At 44.5% G+C, this 25,322-nt stretch overlaps 1 protein-coding gene across 6 annotated transcripts; it reads left to right on the forward strand.

Annotated features, from left to right (window-relative positions):
- Positions 1–114: 114 nt before the first annotated feature.
- LOC148414277 (rho GTPase-activating protein 12-like) lies at positions 115–23,661 on the forward strand. Of its 6 annotated transcripts, none has more exons than XM_088429746.1 (18): positions 115–328; positions 1,427–2,239; positions 12,362–12,625; positions 13,838–14,044; positions 14,184–14,264; positions 14,401–14,529; positions 15,396–15,470; positions 16,994–17,055; positions 17,124–17,205; positions 17,290–17,391; positions 17,732–17,830; positions 18,344–18,446; positions 19,426–19,545; positions 20,559–20,657; positions 20,741–20,818; positions 20,894–21,028; positions 21,987–22,092; positions 22,635–23,661. In XM_088429746.1, the coding sequence occupies exons 2-18, from the start codon at positions 1,484–1,486 to the stop codon at positions 22,807–22,809; spliced, it is 2,673 nt and encodes an 890-aa protein (XP_088285872.1). In that variant the 5' UTR covers positions 115–328; positions 1,427–1,483; the 3' UTR covers positions 22,810–23,661. The 6 variants fall into 6 exon arrangements, with proteins under 6 accessions (XP_088285872.1, XP_088285873.1, XP_088285874.1 ...); XM_088429747.1 differs by having other exon boundaries at positions 18,344–18,440; XM_088429748.1 differs by lacking the exon at positions 15,396–15,470.
- The last annotated feature ends 1,661 nt before the right edge of the window (positions 23,662–25,322 follow it).

Genomic DNA, 25,322 nt, shown 5'->3' on the forward strand with positions numbered 1-25,322 from the left:
AATAACCTTTTGGTGCATAAACTTCCAAACAAAAACAAATGTAAAATAAAGTTAGTAATATTCAAACTCCGGGTTCCGCATATGGAATCGTGACGTCACCGCCGCGACAGCAGCTCACTCAAGGCAATGTTGGGCTGTGGAAGGTAGCGAGTAGTTGAGCAACTTGTAGCGGACAGGAAGTGACTCCTTTTCGGCGTCAGGTCTTGACAAATACACGGCTTCTTATTGAGAGTCCTGTGCGCTAGGACCTGGGTGAGGTTTACCGGGATTATAGCAGTACCGCAAAGCATCCACCCAGCCGGGACCTCCAGGATGCGTTTCCGTTAAGGTGAGTAACACCGACGGACGGGACACCTTTTTTTTCCCCTCTGGGACGTCCAGTTAGCAGCCATGCTATTTAATTAGCCAACCTTGAATTCGTTTTCCAAAGTTTTATCGAATCCGCGTCATTCGAATTCGCTCTTGTGTTGTTTAAAAAAAAATCACAAAAAGGTGTTCCGGTGGTGCAAAAAGTTCGATGGAATGTTTCAGGAAGTGTTCCATTTCCGTCGGGAATACGGCAGTAGGCTAGCTTGTCAAGGCTGCTTTAATTAGGAAACGTGATATAATTTATTGTATTAATAAAACCACCCATCAATTTTCATCTTCATCCTAAGTGACTTGGGGGCTATACCAAATGACTTTGGTCGAGGGATAGGAGATCCCTCGACTGTTCACATACAAATAAACAAAATGAACCGAATGAAGTCCTCTTTTACAACATCAACCACAGGTGTCAAACTCAAGGCCCGGGGGGCAGATCTGGCTCGCCACATCTTTTTATGTGGTCCGCAAAATGCTCAATTGACTTCAAGTTTCTGGTTAAAATAAACTTTCAAGTTGTCTCAAATATGTTTGCTGTCATTTAATGACGAGGTGGACATTATACAATATATTGATTTTTCTGTTCATTGATGTTTATTTTGTTTAAAAATCAAATAAGTTTGAAAAGTGCCCTTTAAATTCCTCAAAGTTTGCGTGCATGTGCGTGTGTATACGCATGGTGTCCCTTTGACTGTTGCTACGGAATGCACTCGCCTCACCTTGACACACGTGCGCGCGTGACTTGAGCAGGAAACTATTCGAGCGATCAGACAAATGAGCAGCGACTTGTCCGCGCTATGAGAGTAGACGGCGTGGCAACGCGCGAGTCACGTTATTAGCATTAGCGCCTTATCTGCTGTCCCCACCAGGCCCTCCCTTGGCTTTCAAGAGGATTTACACGTCTTCTTATTCACTTCCTTATCAGGTTACGATCGCATTAGGAATGCTAAGACACATTGGTATATGTATGCATGTGTCGTATTATGTATTTATCCATATATATCATATTTATCCGTCTATGGATCATTCTCCTAATCCTTGACTTCTTTTGTGTTCCCGTCAGCCGGACCGCGGAGACCATGTCAGACAAGATCTAATTTAGCCGGCAGACAACAGCGCCATGGCGGAGCTGCCCATCGCTCCAGGCCAGGTCTACATCGAGGTGGAATACGACTACGAGTACAAGTCTAAAGACAAACTGATCACCATCCACCAGGGAGAATGCTACATGCTGGTCCAGAAGACCAATGAAGACTGGTGGAAGGTCCGCAAAGAGGAGGGCAGCAAAGCCTTTTATGTGCCGGCCCAGTATGTCAGAGAGGTCCGCAAAGCCCTCATGCCGCCCCCCAAGCCCTTACCGCACCACCCCGTTTCGGCCGGGAACACCCCGCCTCATCAGCCCGTTTCGGCGGGCAGCGCCCCGCCTCATCACCCCCTTTCGGCTGGTGACACCCCACCTCAGAACACCGGTGCCGTTTGGGTAAAACCGGCCAATCTGGATCTGGCCCTCCAGGACTCCTCCGTGGTCAACCCCGACAGATCCGAGTCCAAACCTGCGCGTTCACCTTCCGCTCATTCCCACTCGCCCTTGCATTTGACACCTCCCATCCAGCGGCGGAACAGCAGCCACCACCAACATGTCCCCGGCACCCCCACCGGGCCCGAACGAACCTTAGCCGAAATCCTGGCCCAGAGCGCCGTCCCCGTACCTGCCCAGCGTAGCAGCACGCTGCCTCGCGCCCGGGCCCGATCCCCGGAGTTGGTTCGGGCCCCGCTGGATGTGGACAGCCCCGCGCACTCGGCGGGCGAGGATCGGCACACCAACGACTCGGAGTCTGGAGACGAGCTGAGCGGCAGTTCTACCGAACAGCTTCAGGTAAACAAACTTACCGTCTTGATGTACGTGAAGATTTAGGACGAGTGGGTTTTTGTTTCCAGTCGGTATTGAGATCAGGGTCTCGAACAGTGGTTCTTAACCTCGTCGGAGGCGCCGAACCCCACCACTTTCATATGCTCGTTCACCGAACCCTTCTTTAGTCAAAAATAAAGTATGATTTTTTAGACTGAGGGGTGCGGACCTCTGCGGGCGAGGCTCCACCGAACCCCTGAGACCGACTCACCGAACCCCTAGGGTTCGATCGAACCCGGGTTAAGAACCTCTGGTCTAGAATCTGCATCTTCATCCTCACAGTATGCTTTGGCAAAATGAATAATGTTCGATTCAGATTAACTTCTTCATCTGCGGCTCCCAGCGTTGTCTCATCCGTGTCCTGGAAAGCGGGTCCAAATGGTTTTTTGAACGATAACGGTCTGGTCTGGAATTAAGTTTTGGGCTGGAGTTTTTGTTGCGGTTTGGAGTCTGGGTTGAGGAATCTTTCATCTTCGCTCCGTGACGTGCGCGCACGGATGACAACGAAGCTCTCGAAAGCAAAACGATACTGAAACAAAATGGCTTCAAGTAGTCTGCGAATGTTCGAGTTGCCGGCCCGCACTCATTGTGGCTTTTTTGGACCTCTTTTCAGACACGTTTTGTTTAGTCCAGCTTCTTGCTAATCTTCTCATCTCGGCGTCCCGCTGATGAAAGGCAAGCCAAAGGCAAACATACGTTTACATTTTCATAACCTGACTTTTATGTGGGCGCCACAATGGACTTCCTTCCTTCCTCACAAATGAACTAAAGGACATAAACAGCAGTTTAAAGGCCACGCAAAATGTCATTCCACATCCTTGTAAAGTCGAAAGCGCTTTAATGGCTGCTGCCCGCCACCGCCTTAGTATGCGGTCGGAGTACCTAGCAGAGGCGTTGGATGCTTCGGTTTGGTTTGCCGCGGATCCGTCTGTTTTAGGATCGCTCGACGGCCCTTCACTCGAGGCAAACGCTTGTGTTTTATGTTCTGAAGAAATCCCGGGGGCTCTTGAGGCCTCAGTCAAATCTCAACCCGGAACCCGCACGCGCACACACCAACACACGAGGCCCGTGGCGGCCGGCGCGCTCGTTTTGCTGTCTCTGCTTCTTTCTCTTCATAAAAATTCACTAGGTTCTCTCCCAGCTCGGGTCCAGTGGGCCCCAAGTTGACTTTTACTGATCATTTTACCGCCCTGAAGGACCGTAAAATAGAGCTTGACATGTAATACTTGTGCCGGATATTAAAATGATAAATAAAAGCGCAAAGCCATTCCCCGGAATAACATTTGGGTGATCAGCGTACGTTCACAAAGTGGAAAAGGAGTTAGCGGGGGCAAGGAAAAGGACATACTGGACTGGTTGATGAGGAATCACTGATATCCGGGAAAGTTGCTTTAGTCTGGAAAGCGCGTGATATGCTGTTTCCTGCCATGCCTCCTTGAATGAACTCTTACTTAACGGCAACAAAACAGAGACGTCATCGGATCGCTCGGCGTTACGGTTGTACAATGAAAGTTTAGTCAAGAAATGGCACGCAAGCTCCAGTTTTGATGACGCAGCAGTGCATGAAATTCTGCTTGTCGCTCAACTAGTCATCGTGCGGGTGCCCAAATTTGGTCCTTGTCATAATGAGATTATGTAGTTAAGACAGTACATTCTATGCTGCTGTTTTTCAGTAAGACAAAGACATGTGGACAGTTGTATTTCAATCCTATCAAAAAAATCACCTGTTTCATCATGTATTACATGCTGAGCTCATTGACTTTGTGAAGACATTTAAAGACAGACTTAGTCAACATGTACCGTCATCCTTTGTTTTTCATTATCAACTGCGTTTTTTGTTGTTTTTAAATGGATAGATGACACTCGCGGCCAGCGCTCCTCTTAATATTATGCCAATCCACCGCTGTTGTAATGTAGGCACATACATTCACAAATTATTATTTTGCCATCAAAAAACACATTTTCACTGTTCGTGTTCGATCAAAGGGAAGGACTCTTGAGATGTTTCAGATGTTGACAAAAAAATACTTTTGTCAGCGTTACCGTTGCGCAGAAAACACATGTTCTCCTTTTGCCCGAAATAGCTTGGTGTCACTCAAATGACCTATTGTCAAACAGCGATTACCAAAGAACGGAATAAGGTACAATCTAACTTCATTTTTCTAGGTAAAGAACGGACTCTAATCTTTCGCATGGTACCGCCAATGTCTTCATCGTCATAAATTTCAATATACTGTCGGCCTTGAAAGATGCGTCGAAACGCTCAAAATGGGCCGGCACTAGGCGTCGCCTTTTCGGATAACGCTTGGCACTGAAAAGGTTAAAACAGATCTGCTGCTTCTTGCCGTTCATTTCTGAATAAAGCAAAAAAAAAGATATGTCTCAGTGTAGCCAGTGCAAGGATCCCTTTGTAGAAAGTCTCGGAATAATAGACCTTCTGTGTAGCGATTACGAGGGGGGATCATCTGGTGTCTTTGATTAGACACAAACAAGAGAGTGTGTGTGTGTGCGTGTGTGTGTGTGTGTGTGGGGGGGGGGGGGGGGGCAAGCACAGTTCTTGACTTTATTGAGCTTTTCTTCTTAATCCCTCCAAGCGTTTCAATCGGATGTGTGCGTGCATTATTATGTCAGCAGAGCACTGCTGTCTCTCCAGCTCTGTGTGTGTGTGTGTGTGTGTTTATGTAATGATATGTGTGTTTGTCAAATGTGAGTGTGTAGCATTTTCGCCCATGTCAGTCACACCAGCGGTCACAGGCACAGCACCCCAACGCTAGCGACATCATCATGTACCCAGATGACAAGTGCACGGTAGGTAGAAAGGATGCTTCACGCTCCACTTGCTTCTCAGCCACTCAGCACTTTTTACGCATGCCGCTGTTATCGCGACGTGATGTAAACATTGCTTTTAGCAGCATGGGAAGCGTCCACGCTACAGATGGACCGGAAGTGTTGAACTTTGAATGGATCGAGCTCGAGGTGCGGCGATTAATCGACAATCAGAAATACATTTCATCAGTCGGGGACGTTTTTGTGCAAACTAAACAGCGCAAATCCTCACTGACTTTGATGACCTTTTTCAAACATCTTTTGTTTTAGAAAATCTACATTATTGCATTATCAACATTAACTGGCGGAAAAAAGAATCAAAAGTGAAAGGGTTAAAGGTGTTTTTCCTCATAATGTCCTTTTTTTCCAGTGTTCCAAACAATCAATAGAAATACATATGTCTTTCTTTCAGATAATGTGAAAATAAGCAACTTGTATTTGGGGAAAAAAGTACACGTCTCCTGCAGGGTGAGGAAACGTGTTGATAATTGTTCTCAAGCTCCTTTCAACACTCTCAATTGCTCAATAATGCATAATTAATAACGGGTGACATTGAGACGGGCCATGAATATGGACAGGAAGAAAAATGGAAAACATATCATTTGAACATTCTTAAATCCAATTTCATTGTTTTGCTTTGCAGAAGAAGGTTTCTTCAGCAATCTAAGCCTTTGCGTATTGTTGCCGATGAGGCCGCGTGTCCAGCGGCCAAAAAAAGCTAGGGACTCTTGGGATGCTCAAAGTGATGGCGGCTAAAGCGCTAGCCACGCTACATTACATAAGAGCCGCCCGGGTGACTCCGTAATAACATTTGTTTGGACAGCTGGCTACCGAGCTGAGCTATGCCTCTAGGACACCGCGTGATGACTGGAATGTACACAAAATACATGTACAATAATGCCTGAATGGAACAGCCAGTGAATGTATTTGTTTGTTATTTGGACATTATAACGTAGCTGGTTTCCATGTAGTAATTAGCCTGAGCAAACAATGACAGTTGAGTGACACCTCATGGAATTCATGCTTTTGTGGAAAAGCAGAACTACTTTTTCCTGTCGGGCTACATCCTCCAGCGTCATCGGGTCCTAGCATAATCCCTACGTTGATATACTGAGCAGCTGCGGCTACATTCCGCTGGCGTGTCCCAATTTGTCAGTTGTTTCGCAGCAATGCGATACTGCGCAGAAGTCAAATGTGACGTCAAACGCCGCTTGTATCGTTAATCGGGTCGCAATGATGCTCAAATGATTTACGTTGGATTTCTTCGCACTAAATGGGTCCTTTTTTGCTACGCCCACACTTTATGTGCTCCCATGCGGAAAGCAGCGCGCCGTTTCATTTGTCTCCTTCTACAAGAAAGACCAGTTTTGCTTTGAACTCTGCACCTCGCCAAAAGTCTCACTTCTCACTACTCAATCATTCGCAATGTATGCTAATACGCCACATAATGCCCATATACTAATTTGTATTCTTAATATTTAGAATATTTCGCTGTCTCTCTCTCTCTCCCTCTGTTTGTGTGTGGCCCAGGTGGCGACCCCCGCTCATTGGGAATCTCTTCAGAGCCATTTTACCTGCATTGAGCAATAGCATGACATGTTTATTTTATTTATTAGTTAACTTGCATGTTGCATCATTTTTATAGCTTCACTCATTTCAGCTTATTTGTATTTTTGTTGTGTATGTTCAGTAAAAAAAAAAAATCTCTGCATTCATATCTCAATTTTGCTTAGGTATTTTTTACAATATTATTATATGTATAATTAAATAATATTCTACATTTTTAGAATAATCCTTCCATAGTATTTTCAAACATTATTTTCAAACTGTGGAAGCTTTACAGGAAACCTCTGGAATGTTCCTTATTGAGGCATTATCTCATACCTCTTTAATTGCTCTTGTAAAACAATTAGCATAGCTTAGCGTAGCACCTGTATAATTGCATCTTCTTTTTCTGTGTGGGAAACGAGCCTGTTTCGACGATTCGATTCTCGATTAGACGGGTAGATTATTCTTCCGGATGACTCACTCACTGTCCCTTTTAGCCGCCGCCGCGATCCACATTATTTCCACCACGGTGCACCACAGTTGCGAATATGGTACCGGTCGCTCTTTGGTCTCGTTGGACTGGTTTCATCGCAGCAGGTTTTGTGGTTGTGTGCTGAAACGAAAGCCCTCAAGACCAGAAAGACCAGTCAGTGTCCCATCAATGAAATGATTGTATTCCCAGTAGGAAAATGTTTTGTTTTCTTTCCTTACGCGTTCTGTTTGAATATTGAAGTAGTAGGGATTTAAAATATTGTGTGCAAAAGGATATCGATTTATTCATTTTAACCACTGGGTGTTTTTCACTAGCCCTGGCTAATTGCCATCCAACTTGGGCCGACTTTGAAAGGGTCGTCACATCGTCAAGTATACATTTATATTTATTTTCAATCCCTCAAAATGTTCAGTTAAGTTTACCTCAACTGTATTTCAGGACTCATAGTACTTAGGAGAAAATATTCACGAGAAACGTTCAAATAAGAGGTCATTTGTTGTAGTAGCCGCTTTTGAATATCACTCTTGACAAAGCGAATTCTAATCCATTCAAATTTTGACGTCTGCACGGGCTGACATAGTTTGACTCCAAATGAATTGAGGTCAACGTCCTCAACGCGGAGAGCATCTTCCTCACTTATGTATGAAATATCATCTCCATTTGATTTTAAGCGTTTTCTAATCGCCCGCAGCCACTCCACAATGCAGTTGACCTTGCGCAGACACATTTGTGCACATTGTCAAGTGTAATTATATCGCGAGCCGTCCTAATCACGCCGCCATTGTCACGGGCGTGATGACTAAGAACGCCTCTCTGCGCTAATCTGAAATAAGCTGCCAAATATCATTCTCTCCCTCCAAAGCTCCTTGTTAACTTTCTGCCTGAATTCAACTTTTCTTCCGCTCGAATAGTTTGGTATGCAAAGCAGGTGTTGTTGTTTTATTTTTTTTTTATTCTAATTACCTTTGTGTCGCGCCAGCCAGGGAAGGTGCGCGCATGAATATTCATCCTGGATGGAGGACATTTTGTTGTGTCGGTTTTGTTAAGTGTGTTCATCAAGAGCTTTTATTCAGTCCTTGTTACTTCCAAGAGTGTTCTTCAGTCAGTTGACTATAAGCCGCTCTCGTCCCGCCAATTCATGATGTGGTATTTGCTGCCGTGCGTCGCCAAACCCAGAAGTGAGTCGAAGGAAGACAATCAACGCGCGTTCCTACTTTTGATATCGAAATTGAAATATTATTCTTTCAAGTCAATACGGTACGGTACTGTACTGTAATGGGACGGGTTAGAGGGCGGATATCAGTTAACCGTTAGCAGCCCGTGTGTTAGCTGAGGTCGTTACGGCATTATTTTTACTGAAAGAAGCATGCAGACTGAACCAACGTCTGAGTCCATCCTTGTTCATACACACGAATATCACTAAAACTGAGAGGATCATGTCAAATGATGCAAATAAGGTAGCCATTTGACTCATTTGATTGCGGTCTTTTTTATTTTGTTTTTGCTATTTATTTTATAAATACCAGCTTGACCCGCAAATTAGCTCATTAATCTAGCAATCTCTGAAGGATCTTGAAAATGATCCTAATCATTTAAATCAGGTGTGTTTGCGGAAGAAGGCTTGAAAACATTCAGGATACCGGCCCTCGAGGACTGACGTTTGACACCTGTGCACTAAACGGAGGCTGAGAAAACCTGTATGATATAAACTTGTCGACCTGTGAATGGTTGCATTTTGATGCTCTTGTCATTGGAATCCTATGTAATAGATGAGCGCATGATATACAGCTTGCTGTTCTGAATAGGCGCAGGACGATATCAGATTCTGAGGGTTTGATAACCTTGAGCAAAAACATCATCATTTTTTTATGATATCATGTAATAAGCGACTTTTAATAAGCGACGAAATGGTCGACCAATGGGCTGCATGCGGGGGTGTATCGGGGACGTGCCCAAGCTCGGCATTACACTTTCAATGTCCAGGTTGTTACTTTGTATAACTTGCTATAGCAAATCCTTCGTAGAGGAGAAACCGGAGTGGCATGTGCTCACCGCTAAGCCAATTAAGTTGCATTATGTGGCTGCACCTTTCCAAACGCTGCCCCCCCACCCCGCATGCTTATATAATCGCGCACACCGTGACGTTGCCAAACATTTAGGCTCGCTACAGCGGACTTCAATGTATAGAACCTCACGAGCCAGAATTGAACTTTAACCTCATATGAGGTTACTCGCTTATACGTCCGTCCCCCCCTTTGCTTTTCGCTGTACGGGAACACCACCTGTTGACATCCATGCGTGCCACTGCTCTCGCGTTTTGTCTTCAACTTCTTGTTGAAGCTCACGTCCAAAGGCCGAAGGGGAAAAGTCAAGCCTTTTCCTTTTCCACGCAGCCTCGTTAACGACAAAGAGGCAATTAGGCGGTGCTTCGAAAACTCATGCATACGTTATCAAATTCGAGCTATATATCATCATTTCAAGCCTTGCAAATGACATAGTATCACTTATTTTGTATTCGAATGAATGATATTCAAACACAGATATGTGAAAAAAAACGGTCTGTTTTGATTTATGCAGTTATAAGGCGACCTTCCTAAAATGGAGCTTGAAAATAAACTCATCGTGTTCCCAGAAAAATACGGTACACAAGAAAAGCTTCCTTTGATTGGAACTGCCTCTGTTCCCCATCTGACAAGCTCTGAAAATCGATACAATTTTCGGCTTGATTCGCACTCCTCATTTTGTGGAATTGACGAAACCCTGACAGCGTTGGCTTCTTAACTGTTTTCCGACGTGTTTGTACAAGTGTAAGCACGCGGCCGCGGAGTCAAGACGTATGCATGTGCAGGTTGTGTTTGCTCGGCATGCGGCCCAGCAGGTTTATGTGTGACACACACAAACCGGACAGGAAAAGGGAGAAAATATGTGGAATCCCAACCCAATCTTCAGCATAGACCTTACTGCGCTGTTCCCATGAGTACCCCGCAATACATTTCAAGTACTCCGTATCGCCAATGTAGAAGTCGTAGTGTCACAGTTTTATACCAAAAAAAAAAAAAAGTTGAAGCCACACCAAAAAATGTACTGGAAGTCTGCCATTTTCTTTAGCCATATATTTTTGCCCATATCCAGGGGTCCACCAATGTCGGTTATCATTAATGGGAAGTGCCCGGAGAAAACACGCGCGGGCTCGGGGAGAACTTGCAAACTCCACGCAGGAAGGCAGAAGCCGGCTGGGTTCGAACTCGGATCCCCGAACCGTGAGGCGGGCGTGCTAACCACTGCTCCATCTCTTAATATAATATAATATATATTGTAATGTAATGTAATATGTCTCAAGAAGCCATGTTAGAAAAATAATAGCAAGGCCAACTTTTGGATTTGAAGCGGAGATTTTAGGTTTGTTCTGGCCCAGGAGATTTTGTACAATCGTTTGTAACTTTTAACCAGGTATTCTGGACAGATGGATGAGAAATTGTCCTCTGGTGACTCTCCTTTAAAGGCGGCAGTTCTTTCCCATACTGTGCTCTGAGATCAGATAAACATGTTGAGCATCCCGCCCCGCCTCGTTCAAGCTTCCTGATCTCACTATTGATCAGCCGGTAGCGGCAGATGTCCACCAGTAACAGCTGCTGGCTAATATTCAAACGTCATTAGTGCCATCCTACGTCCAGGCTGAAGTGTGGCCGTGCTCGATTAATGAGGCTGGAAATGACACTAAACTTTCGTTGTTTAGCTCCGTTCACACTCAACCGGAGCCGGCGATAAAGCCGGAAATGGATTAGGCATTCATTTTCATGATATCGAAGCATTCCTTTTTTACTTCAAATGTGCCCAGTTGCATCCAATTCTCATTGGGCTTGAGCAAAAATGAATAATTGGTTCTAGATCCGATTAGTATCGGCTGTTTGATTTCTTTTTTACCTCTGTCTACTTATACTTTTTGATTGTTATTATTATTATCAATATTATTATTATTATAATTATCACGGGCAGGTACACCTTTTTCAGAAAAAGCCGAAAGTATGAAAGCAACGGAAGTCCTGATTGGTGCTTTTGAGGAGTTTCCGAGCAACTTCAAGAACAGGATGCGGTCTCGCGCAGCGGTCTAAACGGGATCCTCTCTACCCGCTCTCGCGACGGTTGCCTGACGGGACGGATTTCCCTTTTTACCCTCAGCCCTGCGTTAAACCACGTGCTCGCTCATTGCAGCAGAGGCAAAGCGAGGAAGGATGGCGGTCATACGAATGAGGAGTAGTCGGCGTGCAATCTCCATGCACGAAGAGGTAAAGGATTCGAAAGCATTGCGAAAAGGCCGCAGGACGCCGGCGCTATTGATGACTCGCCGACCTCGGCGGCGCCGTAGTGAAACGATGCTGACGAGTCGCTCGCGCCGCAGGTGGGGCGAATTGACGAGTCGGGGGGGTTCGCTCCACCGTTGAGCCTCGGCAAGCTTTTTGAATGTTTGTCATATCGGTAAACAACGCCGGAAAACATAGGAGGTTGGGGCATTTGTTTTTTCCTTGCATGTGTCAACGGAAAGTTACGCAATCCCATCCGTCTTCTCTTCTGATACTTAATTATGGCACCGCTTGACTCCAAGTTGGTTGACTTTTCCATTCATCGTGTCATTTTTAAAATCGCATTCTTTGGGGAGATGGTTTTACTTGGAAAAAACATATATTATTTAAAACACAAAACACTTTTGTTTAGATGAAATCTGAATGTTTTGAAGTTCTTGGCAGAATTATTTTGACATAGGTGAAGCCTCGCAAGATTTGCTTGAGTTTCACCTGACACTCGACGGTGCAAGTTTTGAGCTCCACGTCGGGCCACTTTGGAGATTTTGTTGCATGACTATATTTTGAGTTTCATGGTGGATGTGCGTTCCCGCCTCAGGATGCTGGCCCACTGTAGTTTCGCTTCCTTATTTCTACCTGACGAGACTTCTTGCTGACTTCCTTCCGCTGTTCTCCTCTGGTCTCCTCACGCAATACACTCACCGTTGCCTACTTAATGTCTTGGTGACATCAAAGTTCTTGTCTATGTCCACATATACTGCAATACGTTGCGGTGAATGGAGGGAGATTCCCTTGGCTTGTCAGGTTAGCTGTTTGTGTGTGATTAGGTCGCGGTTCTTGCTTTTTTTCCTTCTTTTGGGTGCTACATTCATTGTCCTAATCGCTGAAGAAACATCCACATGTTCTTTCCCGCATCTGCAGTGCGTGTCGTCGTCGAGTCGCGGTCGGCCGGACTCGCCCGTCTACAGCAACCTCCAGGAGCTGAAGATCACACAATCGGCGGTGCCCCCCCTCCCGGCTGGCCCCCCCTACCAGGTGTTGGGCGACTGGGAGTCATACAAGGACCCGCATGGCCGCCTTTTCTACTATAACCGCTGCAGCCACGAGAGGACCTGGAAGCCGCCCAGAGCCCGGGACACCAGCGGATCGCGCGGGGACAACGCCAGCACGGGAGAAAGCAACGAGGTAATACAAAAAAAAAAAAAAAAATCATTTCACGCAGCGATCGACATACTGTAACTCCTTCATTTCTTTGCAACAGTTGGAACACAGGAAAAAAACTCAGAAATGCATTTATTTTGACATCAAACGGTCATGTCGGATGTTAAACCTCACATCCCCTCTCCCTGCATTTTGGGATACCTTTACACACAGGCGGCAGGCATCAAGAATCCCATTCAACTTGGATCCTACCGAAGCTGGAGAATTGACTTTTCCAAATGGTCCCCCATGACACAGCTTTATTTCCCCTCATAACAGCTGTGCTGTTTTCATAGACCGGCAACATTGGGATGTAGGCTTTTAGGGATAATGGGAACAGGGCTGCTTTGCGCTGTTAGTGCAGTGGCACATAACTCCCTCCGTATTACTTTATGAGGAACACATTTTAGTGCTTTTAGTCCAAAGCGGGACTGAAAGTGTCAAATTGGTGTTGCTAATAAACAGAAACACGGTAGCAGCAGCTTGTAATGAACAAAATCAAATCAAATGAAAAGCAAAGCGAATCTTTGTTGTCCATTTTGTCCACAAACACATCCTGTGCCACAGTGCCCCCTGCAGAACCAAACTGGCATTGCACACGAATGTTTCCTTTCTGAAAAGTTGCTTTCTGAATGCTTGCTGCTCCTTTTCTAAAAACATTTTATGTATTTATTTATGTATTTTGCATTTTCATTTGTGGGGAGCTCCAGACATATCATGAAAATTAAAACCAGCAAAGTAGTGGGCATTATTAAGTATATTGCGGCCACAATGTAGTATTTTGTAGCCACAATTTACTATATTTACAATTTTTTTTCATGGCCACAAAATGTTTTATGGACATGTGTTACCTATTTTGTGGCCACAGATAAGTATATTGTTATCACAATGTATTCTTTTGCTACCAGAAGTTCACATTTTTCAAGCAAGACTGTTTTGGAGCCTCAAATTAGTATTTATTGATGAAAATTTGCATTTGGTGCATACGTTATACCAATTTTGTAAGCACACTTGAACATTTTATCTCATAACACTGATTTGTGCTTCCTAAATTTCTTATGTAATGAGTTGTACTATATTTAAAAACAAAAAAATCTCCCATGCCGTGTCTGTAGCTCTGTACGTGCGGGTTTATTTCTGGGGTCTCTACTGGTGAAAGGTGACTTCTTTTTTTTCCTTCTCTTTCTTCACGCTCAGAGCACTCCCCTGTCGCTCTCGCCATCTTTCTTCCCCTACTTGTCACTGTCGGTGGGCCGTCTGGGGCCCCTTTGCTCGGACGACGCGTGCTTCAGCGCCTACTCCAGCTTGTCCGACAGCCAGTACGGCTCACCGCCATGCGGTTGGTCGGAGGGGATGGACGAGTACGGCCACACGCTTTATGTCAGCGACTATACTAATGAGAAGGTACTTTCCGCTGTCTTGGGGGCTTGGCTTTGCTTGGCCGGTGGCGAAAATTCGGTGTTCCTGATACGTGACGACCCGGAGCAAATAAATATTCGATTTTGTCTCTAATGGTCCGTTTCCTTTGTGCATTCGTGAACAGTGGTTAAAACATGTGGATGAGCAGGGTCGGCCATATTACTACAGCGCAGACGGCTCTAGGTCCGAATGGGAGCTCCCAAAGGTAAAGATTTGCCAAAAAGCAAAAAAAAGTAGAAAGTTCAGTCTCTGACGCTGGTTTTACTTGGCAACAACATGGCTAATGGAAATGTGGGAATTCAAAGCAAGGCTGTACAGCGACTCTTATTGTATCCCTCTAGTACAACCATTCCCCACCGCCGCACCTCACGGATCCTACTAAGACTCGCAGTCTGGACAGGAAACATGTGGAGCCCATCGTCCTTACCAAGTGGAGACACAGCGCTTTTGTCCAAGAACCCAATGACAAGGTACGTCACGTATAAAAGAGAATGGAGAATGGTCCGTAGATGACGACCAAGTGAGCGATGCGCCACCATTTGTTGCGTTCGGCGTTGCTTGGACAGCTCCGCCATTTTGTCTTGGAAAATAAATCAATTATTCGGTTGCAGATTGGAGATCTACCTCTTCCCATTCAGTTTGTGCCATCTTGTCTCAGCATGTGCATGAGTTACCACTGCTGTGCCTTTTTGCTACTGTTACTGGTTGTCAACTGAGCCCTGCGCATCTTTGACATCATTTTCAGTCAAAAAGTATAAAAGCAGGTGGATTTTGCCAATTCATTTATATTCCACAAACGCAAGTATAATCAGAACATCGTGTTAAGACTAGTGAGGATTTTTAGATCAATTTATTTTAAAGAAAATAATAAAGGTTTTAACAGTGCTCAGTAAGTCGTTCGCAGTCAACCGAATGATCATTTTTAAGCTCCTGCAAAGGTTGCTGATGAGCTAATCATTTGAATGGGGTGTTCTGGAGAGAGGACCCTGAAAACACCACGAACTTTGGCCCTCGAGGACCGGAGCTTGACCCCTGTTCCTTAAACCATCTTGTAAGAAGATCCTACAACGTCTTTTAAAAGTCTTTAAATGTTTTAAAATTTATAAAAGGTCCTAAGAGCTCTTAAAATGTCAAAACGGATCATCAAGCTATTGAATGTTCATAAAAGGTCTTTAAAAGGCTGAAAATCTGTCTAGCTTCTTTGAATCTTGAGGCAATTGAAACAATCTAATACCTATACCGACACTAACCAATTGCGTCCTCTGTTTGTTGTGCTCATCCCGGTTTGATTGGTTGTATATTAAGCCATGTGACCGCCTTGTTTTCTCCTTACTAGGATGCACCTCTGAGCCCCAAGTCCCCAACACCAGACTCTGACTCCGCCCCCAATTCTCCTAGGCGTTCCGTCTCTGTTAGTAAAAAGTCCCCCCCCCCCCCCCCCCCCCCCCCCCCCCCCCCCGCCAGTATTGTACACCTCATGCGAGGTTTCCACATTGGTTGGGAAAATTGAAAATCGAAGCGTGCCCTCGTTATTTAGATGGAAGCCAACTCTTGTGGAAACCTTGTTTGGAGGCTTCTTTGAGTCACTCAAGGAGCACTTTCTTCTTTTCTCATGGAATGTTTTGTTGACTTGTTTCCTGTTTGTGCTGGGATGTAACAAATTCAAGGAAAAGCAACTGCAAGCTGTCAAATGTTGGTGTTTTGGTCAAGCGTTTGTTGGATTAGTGATGTCAAATTCTTAGAGAAATGAAAGAAGTCAAAATATTGGACAAAAAAAGTCATATTTTTCTATCGTGATACATATTGATATTGAATTATTGCCCGGTCCTAAGTGAATCGCATTGATTGTGTTGAGAGAATCGCGTCCAATTGGAATTGGAATAAATTGCGTCAACGTTTATCATAACTGAAATGACTGCATTAAATATTGGAGTGAATCTTATAGTCTCTCAGTTGCAGTAAGTTATTTTTGTACATATTCTGTCTGGATTAATCGAAACCTAACTGGAGAGAATCATATGTGATTGTATTGTATCGAGTCAGTCGTCACGTGAATAGAATGACTCAGTATGTAATGGGAATGAATTTGATCGTAAATGTACTGCAGTCAGTGTTCTCAAAATGAAAACCACTGTAGTTCCCCAAATATAAGACGCTGTTTTTGAATGAAGTATGGTTGCGTCCTGTAAACGCTAACTAATCCGACACCATTCGAGAAAGATTGATCTGTCAGCCGCACAAGTTGAGTTTTGACGCACAGATGCACATCTTTACGGTACGAGCTAGAAGGCGTACATCGGTTGGCTGTTAGCAGCCAGTGCCTGTTGCAGCTAATAGCGGCTCGCGTCAGCTGATGTAGCTACGTCATTATTTTCAATACAAGAAGCGAGCAGACTGGACAAACGTCCGAGTCCGTCCTCATTCACACGCAGGGATGTGACTAAAACGGAAATGTCTCTTCGAGTTAAAAGTCCCGACGTTTGCGCGAATCACACCAGGTTGTATTGTGACCGGGGTGAATGATAACCTATTTGGGGTAAATTGCGTCATCTTATTGTTATGAAAGCAGAGTGAACCGTATCGCATGGGCAGTATGGTTATGGCGAACGTTGAGTATAATTGTCAGCGTACGCTGGTTGTTGTGGGCCTACATTGCATTCCTTTGATCAAGCACGCTTGCTTTTCCTTTAATTTGCCCGCTGGTGTGCGTATGCGTGTCGCACGTGTTGTGTTTTACCTGCTTTCCTGAATACAGATCAAAGAGCAAAGCTTTTCTTTGCGGTGCTTTGTTTGGGTGCCGGTGTTGCCGCTGTTGGTGAAGTTTAAACGCAGCCGTCCCGCTGTGATGATCAATGCTTGTTTATATGACGCATGTCTAAGCTGCTCGCTCGCTGTTTTTTGAGTTTTTTTTTTTTTCGTTCCCCCACTGTTCAGCCCTCAGAGAAGTGCGGTGTGCTCAACGTGACAAAGATCACAGAGAACGGCAAGAAAGTTCGGTGAGGACAACATTTTATTGTAATTGTTTTCCTTTGTTGGGATTTGAGAGGTGGCTTGTCCATCGTAGGAAGAATTGGACTTCCTCCTGGACGGTTTTACAAGGCGCCACGCTCCTCTTCGCCAAAGGCCAGGGAGGCGGGACCAGCTGGGTGCGTCAATCGAACCTTCAATAAAATCAATGGCCGTAATGTTTCCTGCGTGTCATTGTCCGCTGTCTCCTTTCGCGTGCGCAGTTTGGTGGCAATCAGTCCAAACCCGAGTTCACGGTAGACTTGAAGGGCGGCTCGGTAGACTGGGCCTCCAAGGACAAATCCAGCAAGAAACACGTCATAGAGGTGGGCTCACTTTGACTTTAAACTTGACAAAATGGGGACAGTTATTCAAAGCTGTTGTGTACCACAAAGCGTAGGTGTCGAACTCCAGTCCTGGAGGGCCGGGATCCTGGATGTTTTCCGGTTTTCTCTCCGCGCGTCCGAATCCAATGATTAGCTTTTTAGCAAGCTCCTTGAAAATGCTTGAAAGTGCTCCTAACCATTTGAATCGGGTGTGTTTGAGAAAGAAAATCATGCAGGATACCGGCCGTCAAGGACTGGAGTCCTACACCCCTTAATGGCGATAGAAAGACCTCGAACTATTCAACCTCAGCATATTGCTAATACTTACTCCGACCCTCAGCTGAAGACCCGGCAGGGCACAGAACTCCTAATCCAGTCGGAAAACGACGCCCTCATCAACGAGTGGTACCGAGCGCTAAGGGACACCATCAGCAGTCCGGTAAGGACCAACCACACAAATACCACATTTACACATTACTATCTGATAACTGTCTAGACGCCCGCCCATAAAAAAACATTATCGGTCCGACCTTTATTTTAAGGGCAAATTGTTTGATAAGATGAAAACATACAAACACTTATCTTCCATAATTCCCCAAATATACGACGCAGCCGTGTATAGGATGCACCCTAAATGTTGGGGTCGAATCCTGGTATTTTCTGCGTTGCTGTGTATAAGACGCACCGACGCTTTGGAAACAATGTAAAAAAAACAGCTTATGTTTTGGGAATTTTACGATAATTAACAGCTCGTCCTTGATTTCCACGGGCACTAAAGTCCCCAAAAGCAAGTAAAACGTCACATTCAGTGCTTCTTGGAAACTCCCGACTCAGCAGCTTTATTGCATTAACTTGACTTTGCAGGCCACTGGCTCACAAAGGAGAAAATTGTGCAAGTCAAGCGATGAATGTGGCGTTTCTTAAAGGTGACTTATTTTGCGTGTTTTTTTAGGCATGCGAGTCTGATGAAGCCATAGAAGAAGACATGCCTGAGTCACCTGGACCAGAAAAGCAAGACAAGGAAAAAGAGCGCAGAGACTCAAAGAAAGGCAGGCGTATGTTTACTTTGAATCCATTTGGAAGCCCCTTTCACACCGAGGGCATGAAAAATATTTATCAACCACATACAATGTGTGCTCTGTGCCTTTCACACATAACCCAGCTATGAGAAGATGTGTGTTCATATGGCAGCGTCACACGAGATTAGATGATGTCAGCCCCAAACACCCGTTTCACACGGGAGATATTCCTTCTCTGTACCAGTCCCTTCCACACAGATCACTGACGCTGGGGAAACATTGGCTTTGATGCATGAAAGAGGTGTCAGATACTTCTGCGGGAGGTAGACAGCGTCAAAGCGGCTCTAGATACGCTCACTTGAGGGAGGGCTTCAGATACCACCGCGGACGGAAGACAGCGTAAAAGGGGCTCATGATAAGACTGGTTGAAGCAAAACGTGTCAAAGGGGCTCGAGATCCTGTGGGTAAACCACTTTAGAGGGCTTAAGGTACCAACGCGGACAGAAGACATCGTCAAATAGGCTTTTGATACTGTTACTTGAGGTGGACCGCTTCAGATACCACCGCGGACGACAGACGGTGCGAAAGGGGTTCATGATAATACTGTCGGTTGAGGTAAACCACTTAAGAGGGCTTAAGCTACAGACAGAAGAACCTGTCAAACGATAGCGTCATTTGAGGTAGCCCGCTTTTCAGGATGCAGGGCAGCGTGATCAACTCTGACAACCGTGGCTCAAACACGGCTGCAAAAGACAAGACCGTTTGAAATGGCTTTCAGACACTACTGCGGTAGATATACAGTAGTAAGTGAACGAGACTTCGTATTTGATCTCAGGAGGCGGAGTGTGTGAAGGGGCTTCGGGTCATACTGTCATAGAAAGCAGATAGCGCCTTGAAACAAAATACCTCCCTTATCGACAAACAATATCTATCGCGCGGGCCTTTCTTCCCGTCTCATCGTCACGCTACCAAAGTTGCGCTCCGATCTGAATCTGGATCCCTGCTTTCCACGCAGCCATGAAGGCGTCGAGCAGCGTCGACGGGACGGACAATAAGAAGACCAAACACAAGCTGAAAAAGTTTCTGACGCGACGGCCCACCATGCAAGCCGTCAGAGACAAAGGCTACATCAAAGGTACCGTCGTCTTGGAGGCCCAGCGCGTTTGGCTTCATTGTCCGCTAATACCAGGTCAGCCGTTTTGCTTCAAAGGGACTCTACGCTGGCCATTTCCAGAGATTCTTCAGAGATTCTTTTTGTCAGCCTGCTGCCAAATTTGAAGCATGTATACTAGACACGTGGCCGTTGGAAAACCACCAGCAGTTTGCGGTGTTGTGAGTGAGTTTAGGAGGAGCAAGCCGGCAGTGTTTTCTCTTTCGCGATAAAAGTCTGATTATCTATAAAGGAAGTTTGACTAACATCTGATTGTTTGGACATTCACTTTAGCGCAGGTCCATCTAGTCCATAACGCAACCCCAGCCACTATTGTAGCTTCCGTTCTATGCGCCTTATAATACGGAGCGCCTTATATATTCATATTCATTCCTATTCATTAAAGGTGTGCTTTATAAACCGGTGGGTGCGCCTTGTAGTGTGGAGAATACAGCAAAATAATAGAACATTTTGTAGGCATGTGTATCATAAGTAGATCTGCTAGTAGATCTGCAGTACTTCAGGCTCCTATTGGCAATTTCAAGGAGTCTTACTGAATTCCTAATTCATAATAATCACATTTATGAAAATTCAGTCCCTGAAGCTACACTAGTTTGACTTTAGCGGCATAAAACAAACAGGAAGTCTGCCACTTGGAATGGAAGCGGCTGCTCTTCTCTCGCCCTCGCAATTTGCAACTCGGCTCCGTCATCTTTTTGAAAATTCATCTCTGGGAAATCGCCTGTCTTTCCTGAGTAGACTCATGAAGAACTCTCACGAATACATAAGATAAACGGCAAGTCTTTTGTATTGCAAAGAACTTTTTGTCGGATTGCCACAAAATTTCAACCCCATTAGAAAGAGCGCGTACGATTTTAAACGTCATAGCAAGTAGTCAACGTGGCGTTGTAAAGTTTGCGCAAACTCGAGTCAAACCAAAACATTTTTGTTACTTATCCAAACTGTGTGTTTCTGCGTTTTTCTTTTTCTGCGCACAGATCAGGTGTTTGGATGCAGCCTGTCCAGCCTGTGCCAGAGGGAGAACAGCACGGTGCCCTCCTTTGTCAAGATGTGCACGGAGCACGTGGAGAGCAACGGTGCGTCCCGCCGCGCCACCTGCCTGACGACACGCCGCGCAACCCTTTTCACGTATTCCTTTTTTTTTTTTTTCTTCCTGCAGGTCTGCACGTCGACGGCCTCTACAGAGTCAGCGGCAACTTGGCCCTCATCCAGAAGCTGCGCTTCGCCGTCAATCACGGTGAGCTCCCCCCGTCTTTTTCTCTTTCCGGCCGTTTATTTATTTGTGGTCGTTGCCGCGGCGGCGGGGGCGCAGATGAGAAGGTGAGCCTGTCGGACGGCAAGTGGGAGGACATCCACGTGACCACCGGAGCCTTGAAGATGTTCTTCAGGGAGCTCCCCGAGCCGCTCTTCACCTACACGCTCTTCCACGACTTTGTCAGCGCCATCAGTGAGTGCTCGCCTCCAAAAATAGACCATTTATGTTGGATATTTTACACATACGCACACACCCCTTGCGATAAGTGTTGTCACCCGCCCCCCACAAGAATTCCCATGCGTAGCTGAGTTTTTTAAACGTGAAAAGTATTTTTACTTGACATTTTTCAGACAAATATTACTGCAGTACACGTACTTCAATCTTAAATTATTCAACCTTATACTGTGACTGTAGTGTTTTCCCTTCCCAGCCATTTGGCTGTAGTTTCACGGAGAGCCGTGGTTCTATTCACACAAGTCCAATGAAAGTGAAGCCTGTAGCTGACCAAACATGATACACAATCACAGTTTTTATATTCCAATTTATTACATAAGAAATCTAGGTAAGACATTTACAATGCCCGATACAATTCACATTTTTTTCACCAAATGTATATATTTGAATTTTTGTTTTTCTCAATTTTTCCAATATTTGTTAAATACTTATAATGAATACTGCATTCCATAACTCAATGTGATAATGAGTTTTTGTATTTTTTCTCTACATTTTTGTCATTGTTTGTTCACGTGGCTTGATTTTTTCAAAAATATTTTTTCAACATGCTTTACATATAGATCCCTATCATTAATTTACTTTTGTATTTTATATGTTTTTATGTGTATATTTTGTATTTAAAATGTTTGTTGTGTCACATCACTGTGGCTCTTCAACTTAATGGAGCCATCAGCGGTTTATGGCTTTTTCTTTTTGTAATATACTTTTTATTGACTTAAATTTCAGCGCATTGCGTTGAAGTTAAGCTCTTAAGAGCTGCATTTGCATTAGGCATTCCATTTAGAGAGCAGAGAGAGTCAACGCAATCATTAGTACAACATTTGCAATGATTACACACGTGGTGCTCTTGTTTTCACCCGCTTGCTCACCCGCCCGCTCGCCGTCTTTCATTTTCTTGGGTGGTGGCGTCGTGCAGAGATCCCAGACTACAAGCAGCGGGTCCACGCCATTAAAGAACTCGTCCGACAGCTACCCGAGCCCAACCACGACACCATGCGGGCCCTCTTCAAACACCTCCGCAAGTAAGGCCAAAACAAAAAGTCATTTCAAATCAGAGATGGAGCGACATGCTTCTTTCCCCAGAGCCGACACCGATTACGGAGGAGGCATAGAACCGATATTTAAAGCCCATATTATCGCCGTAACCACGCTCATTTTACCTCCGAAAACTGTTGGGTCCCCAGAACTCGCGCTGCAAAAAAAAAAAATATGGGTCTCAACCAAAAATAGTGGGAGTGCAGTAAAAAGGATAAAGTAAGACCAGGTTTCAAACTGCTTCTACAAGATGTGATCAAAAAGCAACAACAAATTAACGCATGTCACAGTAAAATGGACCAAACGGATGAAGCGCACCCACCGATACAAGAGTCCGTTTTGGTGGAAAAGTCCGCCGTTTACTTTGAGTGTTTAGTTTCAACATGTCTGTTTTGTTCCTCTTCCTGATCTCGGGAAGTATTTCCTTTTCACTTCTTTACTTTGCGTCTGATTGTTCCCCATTATTTGCCTAGTCACTGATACCGAAATAGGAAAAATGTGTTTCAAAAAGTTTGTTGCGCGCGTCCAGGGTGATCGAGCACGGCGAAGAGAACCGCATGACCAACCAGAGCGTGGCCATCGTCTTCGGCCCCACCTTGCTGAGGCCCGAGACGGAGACGTGGAACATGGCGGTCCACATGGTCTACCAGAACCAGATCGTGGAGCTCGTCCTGCTGGAGTACGACAGCGTTTTCGGCAGGTAGACGACGGCGGTGAGTGCTGACCGTCCCCACCGCCGCGCCCGAACCACTCTTTGCACTTTGGACTACTTTGCCCCACGCCGGATTCAAAAACAAAAAAAAAAACGAGCCCGCTGAGACCAAGAGAACTTTACTGGAACTTTTTCACTTAACGGAGTTGCTGCCAAATTAAACACATATTAAGCCAATTTAACATATCATTCAAATAGGAATACATTTCATACATTCAATCAATTGACTGTCATAAATTGATTGTATTTAATTGATTGTAATAAAGCGTCAGTCGATCATTAGAAATGTTGTGTGTAGTGATAAACATGCGGTAAATTCATAAAATGTCATAAAATAAAAACATTTGGGGGAAAAAATAATTGCCATAAATTGTCGTACAACCAACATTTGGGTTATTGATTGAGAAATCCATTGAATTGCATTTAGCTATCATGAAAAAATAATTTTAAAAAAAATCCTTTCTATGAGTAGAAGTAGACAGAACGAAAACAGATTTTACATGATCATCACTGAGCAATGCATTTTTTTTTTAAATAAATAAACTCATCGTCTACCCTTTAATTGGCTTCGTATGTGTCTGATGTAAAACACTCCATCTTTTTGCTTTATTATTATTGTTTTTTTTTTTTAACCTTTAACAATAGCGCTTTGGATGAACCATCTTCCTGCCTCACTTGCGCGTGTCACCTTCAAAAAAAACTTTCCTCAGTTTCTCTCAATTCTTTGTACAGTTTTTGTGAATGTGTGAAGGGGATTTGAAAGTTGTACACTGGCCCTAAATATCAAAATATCAAAATAATGCCAAAAATGGTCAATAAAAACAAAAAATGACCAAGAAAACAATTGTTGTGATCATTGAGCTTATAACTTAATGAACTGACATTATAAAACATCACAATAACATGAATAAACTTCAGCAATAAAAGCTGCGTTGTATAACATTATATACAAAGTACACACGCGAAAAAGTTAACAGCAAGTTTTCTTAGCCAATCAGAAACTGGAAGAAAGGCTTTTTTTTTTTACTGTGGTTGCTTTATTGTTATTTTTCTATGTATATCATGTACTTTTATTTTCAAGATTTAACTTTTATTTTCATATTGCTTAGTAAACACTACACTTTGAAATCCTTACTCTGTTCGCAGACTTGAAACAAACATACGACTTTTTTTTTGTTTGTTTTTTTCGAAATTAGCCACGTTGCTAACCAGCAGCGGCAACGCCGCAAAGCCCGAGCCGGCCTCGGCCTGGCTCGGCCGGCTTCTGCTTCAAAGGGCTAACAAGCTCATTGAGGGCCCCTCCTTCAGAAAAATGATTTGGTGACTTGTTTTTTCTTTTCACCTTTCCAACACTTTTTAATTTCTCTTTTTTAATTTGTCGGGCATGCGCGTGTGCTAAATAGCGGCGGGTCAGCAAACTCCTCTGGGACTAATTAGCCGCGGAATATGGTTAGCGCTTAATCTGAGCTGGCCTGACCTCCGCAAAGACAAAAAAATCATAAAAGCGTCGGAGCGTCATCTGTTTGCTTTTTTAGTGCTAATGAACAATCGGCGGCGTTATTGCGTTGCCGCTCGCCGGTTCAAAGTGTTAATTGCGAGCGGAGCGCAAACCGGAGATGCCTTCCTCGCTCGTCGGCTGCCGCGTAAAAATAAACGAGTTATTAAACGACTTCATATCGGCGTCATAAAAAAAAAAATGCAGCCCAAAAAAAAAGCTCAAGTATTTGTTTCTAAAAGTCAAACTTTTAAAGTCACCGCCATGTTGTCGGATGAGTAGTCAGTGGCCGGCTAACGCCGATTAGCGTCATTTCCAAGCTAAGGTTGGAAAGAGTGAAAAAAAAGTGTTTAGGGAGGTCAAAACTGTCAAAGTGGTAAAAATAGTAATAATTTGAAATGTATGTGGGGGCATAGGCAGCTAACTGCTGTGCCATAGGTGTCAGACTCCAGTCCTTGAGGGCCGGTGGTACCTTACACGTTTTCCAATTTTCTCTCCCCGAACCACCTGATTCAAATCGTGAGCTATTATTGGCAAGCTCTGCTTGAAAAGAATCGTAAGATCGTAAGTGAATCGTAAGTGAGATTTGGAGCAAGTCCTTGGCTTCCGGGGGAAAAACAAACCCTAAAGATGCTTGATGGTGATGGGTGGGGCGTCATGACGCTTTTTTTTTCCCCAGCAGTGGATTAAAAGCAATACGAGTGTTGACATTTACAGCAATTTTTTTTTCCCCACTCAAAAATCAAAATGCAGTAATGGAGTGACCTTTACGTGTGCCTGTGTGTGTTTAACTCTTAAGATTGTGTGTTTCCTTCATGGCTCATTTACAAACGTGTGCGTTTGTGCGCGCGCTGTTGGATTTGCAACACGGAGAGCGCAATTGTCGCATTTGACTTTCTTTGTGGGGACGCTTTTGGTTCCGAACACGCTTGTAGGTTCCAATTGGATTAAGGCTTGACATTAAATTGACATTAGACTTCCCGTAAGCCCTTCCCTTGTGATGGTTAGAG

This window comes from Hippichthys cyanospilos, chromosome 12, assembly GCF_059441005.1.
Source record: "Hippichthys cyanospilos isolate Australia breed blue-spotted pipefish chromosome 12, RoL_Hcya_1.0, whole genome shotgun sequence".
Lineage (NCBI taxonomy): Eukaryota > Metazoa > Chordata > Actinopteri > Syngnathiformes > Syngnathidae > Hippichthys > Hippichthys cyanospilos.